We start from the raw sequence: 12,965 nt of genomic DNA, 5'->3' as shown, positions 1-12,965 counted from the left end.
TGAGAAATCTCTCCAAGAATGTCAAATCTCTCCCAAATCTCTCCAAGTATGTGAAATCTCTCCCAAATCTCTCTCAAATATCTCTCTGTATGAGAAATCTCTCCAAGAATGACAAATCTCTCCCAAATCTCTCCAAGTATGTGAGACCTCTCTTAAATATCTCTTTGTATGAGAAATCTCTCCAAGAATGTCAAATCTCTCCCAAATCTCTCCAAGTATGAGAAATCTCTCCCAAATCTCTCTCAAAAGTTCCCGTAACTTTTTAGAATCATTCGGGTCATTCCGACCCTTAACCGGGTCAAAAACGGCTTAAAACGGGGCGAAAACGAGAAAAATAGGCTTTAGGAACCGAAACCAAGAAGAGAGGCCTCTCAGGACCAGAACCGAGCCTCTGCTGGCTGAGGCATGCGAGACCGAGCCTCGGTCTCTGCTCCTTCTCGGCCTCAGCCTCTCTGTCTCTTCTCTTCTCTCGGTCTCTGTCTCTTCTCTTCTCTCGGTCTCTATTCTGTCTTCCACCTCTCTGTCTCTTCGCGCCTCTCTGCTCCTTCTCTCATCTCTGTCTCCTCGTGCCTCTCTGTTCCCTCTCCTCCCCTCTCAGTTCCTTCTCTCCCTCTTCTCTCCTCTCGGTTTCTGCCCTCTCTTCTCTCGGTTTCAGCATCAGAAGGCCGAACCTCGGCCAGAATTTGGAATTTGGTCACTTTTAGCCCATTTTTGATTTTTTTAACATTTTAAGCCCGTTTTTTGTGATTTTAAAGCGGGATTTTCTCCAGAAATTATATTTTAACATAATAAACTCTAAATATTCATAATTTAAACATATTTTGATGAAAATCATTATCTAAATAATAAAAATCAAATGGGTGAATTATTAAAGGTGGAGTGTTGACTTTGCCTTATCCAATGTCACAAGCAATCACCCCACACCCACTCTTTGACTAACCACACCTCCCCACCTTACCTAGGTCACTTCAATGTCCCTTACACTCAATTTACACTCATCCCCACGTTTTTAGAGCTGGAACAAACATCCTCTCTCCTCATTTCGCTCATTTGCTCTCATTTCACTAAGTATCAAAACCACTTTTCTCTCAAACTTTTTCGACTCCAATTTCGAGATTCAAGGCTGATTTTCAAGTGTTCTTCCACTCTTAGTAAGTATAATTCATCCTCCTTATGATTATTTCACTTCATTCTACTCAAATCATGGATATCTTACACAAACTCCATCATATTTGCGTTAGAGCTTCGAATCTTCAAGCAATCTTCCCAAGTGTTCTTGAGTTGAACACCCCTTCTCTCCATCATCCATCCACTGAAATCACTCAAGGTGAGTTCATACCCCTACATTTTCATGTTTTCTCAAGTTTTCAGTGGGGGGGGGGGGGGGGGGGGGAATACAAGTTAAAACACTAAGAACATAACTAAAATTTTCTAACAGCCTTCATCAGAAAAGTTCAACTCCATTCACGGACTGTTTTGGGCATCTTAAACATTTTTGTTTTCAAAACTGTACAAGGTGCAAGTAGTTCAAGTTTTTAGCTTTAAAATGACTACTTGCACATCTCCATACGAATTTTCTACAATTTATGGTGATTTTTACAAAACTGCCTATCATTTCAAACACCAATCCGGACCAGTCTGTGATTATGGACTTTTTCACCCAAATTTGAGGTCATTAAAAATCTTGATAAAAATTATGAGTAAACTAGACACATTTTATGAACTCTTGGAATTTACGGATCTAGTTTTTGACTTCGTATGATTTTTCTATGATTTTTCTAAAACAGTGCTGAAAGACTAAGAATTAATTAACAACTTCTAACTATCAAAACACTTTGTAACATGTTGAGCAAAGTGTTAAATCTTTGATAACTTCATATATTACATGTATTTCTTGTTATGATATATTTATATAATAGGAAATTACTTGCTGAATTTATAAGAATCCTCCATCATAATCATTAGTACAAAACAAAGCAAGTTAAACATGGCTATATTGTACTATACATTTGACTTACATAGAATGGGATTCTTAAACACTACAAAGAAATATACTAAACTATAATAGGTATAGTTAGGGTACATATACATTTCAAACAATTTAATAAACTATAATAGGTATAGTTTATGATCATTTACATAACATACTCTTACAAAAAGGGGTACAAATACGAAGTGCCGATTTTTATACAAAAAGGGGTACAAATACAAAGTGTCGAGTTTATATACAAAAAGGGGTACAAATACAAAGTGCCGGGTCTCTATACAAAAAGGGGTACAAATACAAAGTGTCGGGTCTCTATACAAAAAGGGGTACAAATACAAAGTGTCGAGTCTCTATACAAAAAGGGATACAAATACAAAGTGATGGGTCTCTATACAAAAAGGGGGTACCGATACAAAGTACCAGGTTCACTTAAGATAGTTATTATGATATTAAAACTATACTTCATCTAGAATTGTTAGACTTCAACTATAGTCGTTGAGCGTATATGTTTGAGTCATATAAGAATTTAGTCTTGATTGGCCTAGAATTGGTGGTGCCCGCCTCATCTCCTGTTCCTCGTTGGGTTGTGGACCTAGGGCAGACCCACTATATTCAACGTTTTATCTAATTTAAACCTTATATAACTTATATACGCTGGACGATTATAGAGGAACTCTACGGGTCACTCTAGGGTTCATTAATGCATCATATAGGAATATTTCTATTCACACTTAACTAAGAAAATATTGGATTTTCTGGAAATCAAACTATATTTCATCTAGAGTTGGTAGACTTCAACTATAGTCGCTGAGCGTATATGTTTGAGTCATATAAGAATTTAGTCTTGATTGGCCTAGAATTTGTGGTGCCCGCCTCATCTCCTATTCCTCGTTGGGTTGTGGACCTAGGGCAGACCCACTATATTCAACGTTTTATCTAATTTAAACCTTATATAACTTATATACGCTGGACGATTATAGAGGAACTCTACGGGTCATTCTAGGGTTCATTAATGCATCATATAGGAATATTTCTATTTACACTTAACTAAGAAAATATTGGATTTTCTGGAAATCAAACTATATCGATTTTACAAGGAAAACGATTTCTACTTCAAACAAAACTCTTATGAACTCACAAACTTAATTGTTGACACTTTTCAAAACTACTTGTATTCTCAGGAAATCAGTGAAACAGGAAAACTTCATCGCTTTGAGGATGGGACGTTAAACCGTCAACAATTTATTTTTGTCATCATAATGTAATTGACTTTGAATCATGTAAACATATACTTTGGTGTAACTTTTTCAATTAGATTTATGTTGGTGGTATTTACTTTGAACACTATTATATTCGTTGTTGTGATACTGTACATGAAGTCCTCCACCCCCGGACGTTTCCGCCATTCTTGGTTTGGGGGTGTGACAAAAAGCACTCTCTTAGTCTCACAAGCACAAGGAAGCAATAAAGGACGACTATGGTTTCTTCTCTGGGTAATGAAGTGGTAAGGGATGCCAAAGGAGGCAAATTAAGTCCATTATATAGGGTGGAAACCCTAAACGTTAGGGTTTTCCTTTATAGCTCCTACTCGTCGAGTCGGGGCCTTCTGACTCGTCGAGTAGGATCTAAATCCTGCATCCTCATAAATGATCTCTACTCGACGAGTTGGAGCTCCCCAACTCGTCGAGTCAGAGCACAAAACCCTAAAAATTGAAAAATTAAATGATACCTGGAACAGGTGTTACGTAGTTTATTCAAAAAGTTGGGTAATGTTTCTACTATAAATACAAGACTTGAAGATTTCATTTGGTCTTGGATGTTATACTCCAAAACCGTAACACACACACACACACAGAGAGAGAGAGAAAGAAGTCTCTCCCATCTTTTGTTCTTGCCTTGAAGTTTACTTGCATTTCTTTACTCTCTTTGGTTCATATTTTGATATGAACTAAAGATTAAGAGTTCTTAAGAGTTTATGGACTAGCATCTTCATCAAGTTGAGTCATTGTTGGTGTCTCAAAGGTTCCACATTCGTTATCAACTTCCAAGCCTCCCAAGAGGACCCAAAGAACTACAAAGGTTGTCATTTCTTCACCTCTTCCTTGGTTGGTGTTTAAATCTTTCTACAACTTGCAAGGAGATCCTTGGTGGGTATAAAATGTTATGTTATGTTCAAAATTTTAAGTCTTCCATTGCCATTTTTTCTAGTTTATGAAACTATTTTTATAACCAAAACCCAACAATTGGTATTAAGAGCCACCTTGCAAGTTTGGTTAGATTTTTTGATTTTTGGAAATCTTAGTTTTTGGAGAATATGGATAACTTGTTTTTGCAAGAGAACTTATTCTTGGTCGGTTTTCATATGATAATCTAAGGAGAATATTTGTGTAGTACTCTAAATAAGATTTTCTTGCAAAAACAAGTTATCCATATTTTACAAAAACTAAGATTTCCAAAAATCATAAAATCTGACCAAACTTTCAAGGATGGCTCTGATACCAATTATTGGGTTTTCATTCAAAAATTAGTTTCAAAACACATAAGATATAGCAATTCAAAACTTTGATTTTGAACAATATAAGACAAGTTTATAAGCAACCATGGATCTTCTTGCAAAGTTTGGAAAGAAAACAAGCATTAAAGAAGAATATGAAGAAATAACAACATTTGTAGTTCTTTAGGTCCTTTTAGAAGGCTTGGAAGTTGATGGAGAATGTGAAACCTTTGAGACATTAACAAGTTACCAACTTGATGTAGATGCTAGTCCATAAACTATTATAGTTATAAGCTTGAAGTTCATTACCAAAATATGAACTTCAAGAGATTTAAAATGCAAGTAATCTTCAAGTGTTCTTAACAAAACAAGAGAGATGGAGAGAGAGAGAGAGAGAGAGAGAGGAGGATTCAACAATTGTTTCAAGGAAGGAAAGAATGAGTGCAAGCCTCATATCTATATGCATAAAGTGAATCTTTGGACCATAAGTACTTAACACTTTAAGAACATTATGTCCCCTAAAGCCTAATTGTCTCCCATACCCCTTAAGCCATGTATTCTTTTCCTTTAAATAATGAAAAAACCATCACTTGCATCATACAAGCATCCCGGCGGTTTTACATATAAAAAAGAAGTCAAACTTGGTAAATTTCTAAACCCTTTTATAAAATATAAACCTTGACCTTTTGGTAAAAGACAAAACATCCTTATGGTGCAAAATGTTGTACATGACTTAATAAAAATCATACCATATAATATATTATGTTCCATACTAATGAAAATTATTATTTCCATGAAATAAATAATTTGCAATTTAATTATAAGAGTTTATTGAATATTTATTAAAATCAATTTCTAATAAATAATCAATTATATCAAGTTGTTGTTAGTGTGATCCTTAGGATCATATGTTAATTAGTAATATCACTTTAATATGACTCTTGAGCATACTAGATCTTCCAGTATAGTTTGAGTACCGGGCAAACCTTATTTTAAATTTGAAATTACCAGGCCAAATGGTAAGGACTATGATTTCACTGTAGTTGATTTCCTACAAATGAACCAGAGCGACATCATAGCTCTTATGTATAATATTTTTCATAGTGATCATATCATCCATCAAAATTGCTTCAAGAGATTATTGTACTATGTTATGGAGTTAGTAAGAGGTTTTCCCTCTTTGGATTTTTAGTTGAGCAAATTTACACAACCCAATATTCATGCTCCCAAGAAGCACCTTGATGATATCGGTAACTTATTAGATGGATATCTTATCACAAAACCTAAAAGAGGTTTGGTTTATTCATATAATGGGAAGAAGCAATTTTTAGAATTGAAGAGAGACAAAGCTATCCTATTTTCGTCCTAAAATATCTCAATAACACAATAAGGACCATTTCTTATAATCATAATCACTTCATAGATGAATTTTTTTTCCCTTGATAAAATGACAAGTCATTTTTCAGAGAACTGGTTGAAGATTTAAAGAGTATCGTTAAGTGTTTTCTGAAAACTGCATGAAGCCAATAAGACACTAACTCCCCCCCCCCCCCCCCCCCCCCCCCCTTTTTTTTTTTTTTTTTTTTTTGTGTTCTTAATGTTTCAAATATTCATTAGACCATAAAAGTAAAATGTGTTGATACCTCTTGAATTCTATTTTTCTTAATTTTTTTTAAAATTATTTAAATTTTGGTGTGTTGGAAGGTGTTGGATAACCAAAAAACACTTTTAAAAAGTCCAAAGATCCAACATTGTAATTAATACTTTTTAAACAACTACATTAAAATAAAAAAGATAAATTTTATTAATTTATAAAAAAGTACGTAACATAAAATTAAGAATATTAAACATAACACTAAAAATAAAATTTAAATACATCCCAATATTTTTCTTAATTTAAAAAAAATATTTAAATTTTGGTGTGTTTGAAGGTGGTGGATTTTGAATTATGACTGATCATAACTTCTATGAGTTTTTAGGCATTTTATATTTATTTTCAATATCATTTTCTATAAGATAACAAAAAGTACTTTTAAAAACTCCAAAGACCCTAACATTACATTAAAATAAAAAAGATAAATTTCATTAATTTATAAAAAAGTACCTAACATAAAATTAAGAATATTAAACATAACACTAAAAATAAAATTTAAATACATCCCAATATTTGATTGATGATGTTTGGGTTTATGCAAAAAAAAAAGATTCTTATATTGTATTTTTAAATATGTTTTTTTTGAATAATACAACGTTCAGATTTGTCTAATGTTTAAATTACATATTTGTTTATGTGAATAGACTTTAGGCACTATTTGATATGCGACCAAGTCAGGTCATACATTTTGGTTGAATCGGTCAGCTGAAAGTTTTTGATATGCAAAATTTGGACGTCAGACTCAAAAAGTTAGGTCTGCACGAGAAAGAAGTTGGTAGATGACTGACAGAGAAAGGAAGCAAAACTTTCCAATAGTACCCTTGCCCTCGGAGCCCTAGGAGGAAAAGTGTGTATTGGGACGTTACAATAATCAAACTCGGATCTCCCTTATACAAACAATGGTGTTTACCGGCAAGCTAGAGGGCTTTTTGTGTTTTAATCCCTAAAATCATATATTTAATGTCTATTATGCTGGAAGTTTTTGTATACACTATTATTATTATTATTATTATTATTATTATTATTATTATTATTATTATTATTATTATTATTATTATTATTATTATTATTATTATTATCAATCACTATATAGAGCATCAGGCGTAAAATAATCATTTTGCATCAATCAACACATTCAGTCAGATGTACAATCAAACAACATGATTTCTTACTCAGTCAGAATTTATTACTCATATAGACCTTTCTCAATCAACATTTTCTCAGTCAGAAACTATCAAACGGGGCCTTAGTGGGTATATGTAGTTGTAAGTCTGTTATATACTAGGCGGATGCTCGCGCGTTGCATAGAGACACCTATATAATTGAAATCTTTACAAATATATGTTTTTTTAAATATAACAATAATGTTATTGTTAATTTTGATATGATAATTCGTATACTAAATTGATATAATATATTGATTATTTTGAATTATATGATAATATATACATCTATTATAACTGTATAATCTCAACCGTTTGAATATCTTTTATCTGCGCGTTACTTATGAATAAAATTAAATATAATATATGGATTAATATTATTTATAGTTTTTGTTATTGCTAAATAATTTTTAAAAATTTATTTTCTTAACGTTTTAAATTCTATCATTATAATTATTTAAAACATCAGAATTGTTTTTCGATTTTAAAGGTAACAATATAATCATTTATATAGAGTTATTTTTAACTATTGTTATTGTAAGTTATTTTAAGCTACTTATTTGAAAACTTTTAACGGTTATACAAATATCTTTAGGAAATATTTTAGTTAAATTGATATTATAATTTAGTTTTTCCATTTAGCACTTTTAACTATTCACAAAATATTCATTGGGGTTTTTAAGTGGAACTAAAATTTATATTTAAGTTAACACTATAATGATATATTTAAATTAACAGTTTAAATATTTTATCCAAACTGTTTCCAAAGTTGTAGCTTTAAATTGATAATAGTTTACTTACAACATATTAAATCTAATAAATTAAATATAATATGTTAAAAGTTACAGACATAACTTTATATGTAAAAGTAAATATATTATTTTAATATTGAAATTTAGTTTATTTATACTTACACTTTAGATTTCATATTTATTTAACATTATTAACCAAATTATAATCATTATTAGAAACACATTACAATTCATCACTTTTAACGATTTATAAAATATTATTTGGGTTGTTTAAATTAAAATAAAATTTATATTTAAGTTAGTCCTGTAATCTTATATTTAAGTTTATAATTTAAATATTTTATACAAATCGTTCAAAAGTTATAGCTTTAAAATTATAATGGTTTACATCTAATAATATATTAAAACTAATAAATTAAGTATAATATATAAAAAAAATATAAATTTATAAGTAGAAGTAAAAATATTCTTTTAATATTGAAATTTAGTTTATATATGATTACATTTTAGATTTAATATTTATTTAATCTTATTAACCAACTTATAATTATTATTAGAAAGAAATTGAAAAGTTATGAGAGTTTCAAATGAATGTGGTGAAAGAAAAAATACATGGAAGTTTCAAATAAATGTTGTGAAATAAAATGATTTCTTATGATCCGAATTGTTTTAAAGATCAATACATTTGTGTACACGTGCACACGAACCTATCGTCTATTTTGATAATATGCTATAACCATTACCAAGGTGGTGTTTGACTTATATTTTTTGGGAGATAAAAGTCCTTTTACAAAAAAATGAGTATTTTTTGACTTTTCCTTCAATCAAAAATCCAAAATAAGCTTTTAAAATGTTTTTACTAACCATTTTTGCATTCTTATCTTTTTCAAAAAAAAACTTTTGATCCCTCGAAAAGTAAGCCAAACTCCCAGTTATAAATCACAAAACTACCTTAATAACGAAAGAGGGGTCGAACGGATGCAAAGTCTAAACTTGAGGGACCTGCAGAAAAACTACTCGTCATCACAAAACAACAACAAATCCCAACCAGCAAATCCATTCGGAAAGGACATTTGATTTCATCCCTGTAACTAGAATCCCTAAAGCTGCTGCAAGATTTCAAAATGGGTTCTCCTAAACACACAAAGAAACGCCATTCTCCTCCTCTTCAACTTCCGTAAACCTGTCGTAAGTCCACACATTTTAAATTATCATTTTGATGATTTCTCATTACCAATGTCAGCTTTTGCTGTTCGCATACCTTTCCCTTACAGAAAATTTTCAAATCTTCGCTTTTGGTCCAGTAATTTGGGCTAATCCATGTTCGTAATCTCACAGTTTTTGGCAGTTTGCAGGTCATTTGAGCTCGTCTCAATGGTATGCTCCCTCGGTGGTGGGCAAATGACAACCCTTCTGGAAGGAGGGAGCACCTCGCAGATAATGGCAGGTAGAGACATAAAATATGCTTTCTGTTCCTTGATTGCTATCATCATCATCATCATCATCATCATCTATGATTATTAATTACTTTCTATTTTTTTAATACCCCATTCTCCCATGGCGATCCACTTATAATAATCACTCGGAGAGGTGGATGCTAAGTAGCTTCGGATCCGAAATTAGAAATCAATTCTTGTTTGTTTGGTGGGAATATTTTCATACATTTCATATGTTGTGATCAAACCAAGTTAATTTTGGTAATCAAATAGTGTGGTTAACTCAATTGAGAGGAAAAGGAAGAGAGTAAAAGTGTTCATATGAAATAGTTTCTTGAATACCTTTTTTTTTTGGACAGAGGATGTAGGCTGTTGGAAGTTAGCAGCTCAGTATATTCAAAGAGAAGTTAAAGAGGCAGATGAAGTGAATTTGCTTGATGAAGAAGGTAGATTCTTTGATTAATTATTTGTAGTTAGAAAATAATTCAAGAATTCCTTCTTATTATGTATAGTTTGTGGGGTCATAGAAACCTTCATGTGGGTGTATATAAATTAACAGAAGAAAAACATTGGATGTATATAAATTTTAAACTCATTCAATATAAATCCATCAAATAAGTCATTATTGTAACAAAAAGAACAGTGGACATAAAAAGACTAGTAATGTACTTTCATTTATTTGTGTATTACAACAATTAAATTTCATCTTTTTTCTTATTTACTTACTGAAGGTTACAAATGGCCCCTGTACTTTCTGAAATTACAAAAACCAGTCACTAAACTTTCTGCATGTTACAATATAGTCCCTAGGAGTTCTGAGAATTACAAAATAGCGCATGCAGTATATGATTTTTGAGAAATACTCTGTTTAACTTCAATATATTTGTATACTCATTATCTATTATCAAAAAATTATGATTTCCCAATGCAGATATGCATGTATTTGGTTTAAGGCCTATGATGGATCCTTTAATCTTGGTGAGGTTTCAAATAAGTTTACTTTTTTTCTTTCTTTCTAGTATTCTTTTCATTTATTGCTCAAAATCTTGCCCCCTCTCCTCAAAAGGGTAAAAGAGGAAATATAAAATAACTTTTTTTTTAATGACAAAAACACACATTATTGATTATTCTCATGTTCCTGATGCATTTCCCATTCATTTTAAAATCAACTTGTAGGTTTGTTGTGATTCTTGCAAGAAACCTTTGAAGGTTAGCCAATATGCAACTCATGCAGGTATCATTATTTTTCTTGTTTTAGATAAGCCCTTTTATGTAATTTTACATGTTTTAAAAGCTTCCAACTACTTTTTCCAAACACTCATATACAAATAAAAGCTTTCAGCTTCCAACCAACTTGCAACTAATTTTGTGGAATACACCCTTAATATATAGTTATATACTATAGGCTATGTTAAATGTTAATATGACATACATACATATAACAAACTTTATCTTAAAAAAAGTTTATTTATGTAATATCCACTTCCATTTTCACAGAGATTTGCAAGTCATTAAGTTCAGTAACAAACAACACAACAGAGATTATCCAAAAGAAACCTCCAAGAAAGGAACGCAAGAAGTTGCAAAATACTATTTCTAGTATCCTTCTATAAAACAAACTTAACCCCATGTTTCTTTTTTATTACTAATAGCAACATACTTATACTTTTTACCCAATAATAACAATGTACTTTCTTTGTCATATATTGCTATTTTGTTGTTATGATGTGTAAAAAGTAAAGTACATTGCCTATATTGGTAAAAAGAGTAAAGTAAGTTCATATAATTTTCTGCAATTTTGTTGAGCTTAACTTGAAGGTAGCAGAAGTTAGTAAGCCTCAAAGATCCGAGCTTTTTAATTCTGCTACTTCAAATTCTCATGTGGATGAACAAACCCTAAAACCAACTTCATTTCCTATAAAAGCAAAAGCAAAAGGTATCTTCCTTCTTGTCGTAATTCCATTTTACTATTTTGCTAATCCATGTTTTATTTAAGTAAATTGTTTGGTTTGGATTTGAAATTTGGCAATGAAAATTGTGCCATTTAATGTTTTTGGTGAATTCTCTTTTAGTTCATTAGGGTATCTCTCAATTGTGTAAAAGATGTGAATGCCCTCCTCATCCTCATCATAAAAATTAACCTGTGGTGAAAAACCCATTTATGGAACAAGATGGGCGTAAATGCCCTCATCCACATTAGTGAAAACAACTACTCTTGATAGCTTGTTATTGCAAAAGACGTAAATGCCCTCCTCATCTACATCGGTGAAAATAGCCCTAGAAACTAGTAAGCTTGTCATTAGGACAAAAATTATTTTTATTTTGTCCCACCCAAAAACATGGAATCCATCTCTTGTTTGTGTAAAAGACGTAAATACCCTTGTCCTCTTAAAAAAAATGTTGTCCAATTGATGTTTATGATGCAGGAATATCTGGTGTTCCAGCACCACTTGCAACCAAGATTTTCTATTCTCAAAGAAATCAACGGCTCAGAGCTGCAATAAGCCACATGTTTTACACATCATCATCATCATCATCATCATCATCATCATGTTTTGATCATGGCTTAAACAATTCAGACAACAATAACATGCTATTAAGAACATCGACTCATGCTTATTTTCATCATAACAAAACCGATGACCAATGTGAAAAGGAAAAGGTATGTATGCATAAATAATTTTTTCTTTGTCTTTCTTTATGTAATAATATTAGTTGAATTTTGAGAAACTATGCTTATTGACAAAAGAGAAAGAGGGGCATTTTCGGTACAAATGGAAAGATAGACATATTTTTTAAAGATGTCATTGTTGAGCATTTTTTCACAGGATGTGTTTTGATCAAAACAGCTAGAGAATCATGTCACATGTAATATGGAAAATTGTGATCAAATTCCTGCAAAAAGATCAGAAGATATTTCAGATGAATCAAGAACACTCCTTCCTATGAACTTTTCAGACAAGTTTCATGCAAATAACAATTTAGGACCTCAAAGAATTCATGTAGGGAGTTTAACAAATGATTCTCTTTGAAATCGTTATACTATTTGATAAAAATATTTAAGTTCGCTAAATTTTGTTATTATTAATAGTAGCTGCTTATCATGGATATTAAGGGCGTGTTTGGCACGGAGCTTTTAGAAGCGTTTGAGAGCTTCTAGCTTTTAGCTTTTGACAAAACGCTTTAGTTTAAACAAAAAACTTCGTTTGGCAGTACGAGCGTTTAGCTTTTAGTTTTAACAAAACGCTCCGATTCTAAAAGCTACTTCATGTAGCATTTAACAAAACACTTCGGAGCTTTTGAAATCAATTTCCATAATTACCCTTAAAATTATATTTATATATATTTTTTATTTTTAATCAATTGTCCTTTTATGTAATTTTATATATTTCAAAAGCTTCCAGCTACTTTTGCCAAACATTCATATAACAAATAAAAGATACAACTTCTCGCTATCAGCTACCAGCTACACGCTACCA

The 12,965-nt window shown here is 31.4% G+C and overlaps 1 protein-coding gene across 6 annotated transcripts; it reads left to right on the top strand.

The window, feature by feature from the left end:
• Positions 1–9,060: 9,060 nt before the first annotated feature.
• Positions 9,061–12,594, top strand: LOC145044950 (uncharacterized). 6 transcript variants are annotated; one of them, XM_078993307.1, is made up of 9 exons: positions 9,061–9,238; positions 9,406–9,497; positions 9,846–9,932; positions 10,418–10,464; positions 10,663–10,720; positions 10,984–11,085; positions 11,309–11,422; positions 11,913–12,148; positions 12,336–12,594. In XM_078993307.1, the coding sequence occupies exons 2-9, from the start codon at positions 9,425–9,427 to the stop codon at positions 12,516–12,518; spliced, it is 900 nt and encodes a 299-aa protein (XP_078849433.1). In that variant the 5' UTR covers positions 9,061–9,238; positions 9,406–9,424; the 3' UTR covers positions 12,519–12,594. The 6 variants fall into 6 exon arrangements, with proteins under 6 accessions (XP_078849433.1, XP_078849431.1, XP_078849432.1 ...); XM_078993305.1 differs by having other exon boundaries at positions 9,399–9,497; XM_078993306.1 differs by having other exon boundaries at positions 9,389–9,497.
• Positions 12,595–12,965: the final 371 nt, after the last annotated feature.

This window comes from Lactuca saligna, chromosome 5 (assembly GCF_052625555.1).
Source record: "Lactuca saligna cultivar CGN05327 chromosome 5, ASM5262555v1, whole genome shotgun sequence".
NCBI classification, from domain to species: Eukaryota; Viridiplantae; Streptophyta; class Magnoliopsida; order Asterales; family Asteraceae; genus Lactuca; species Lactuca saligna.
The sequence above is the reverse complement of the archived record's forward strand: the minus strand, read 5'-3'. Positions and strand labels throughout refer to the sequence as shown.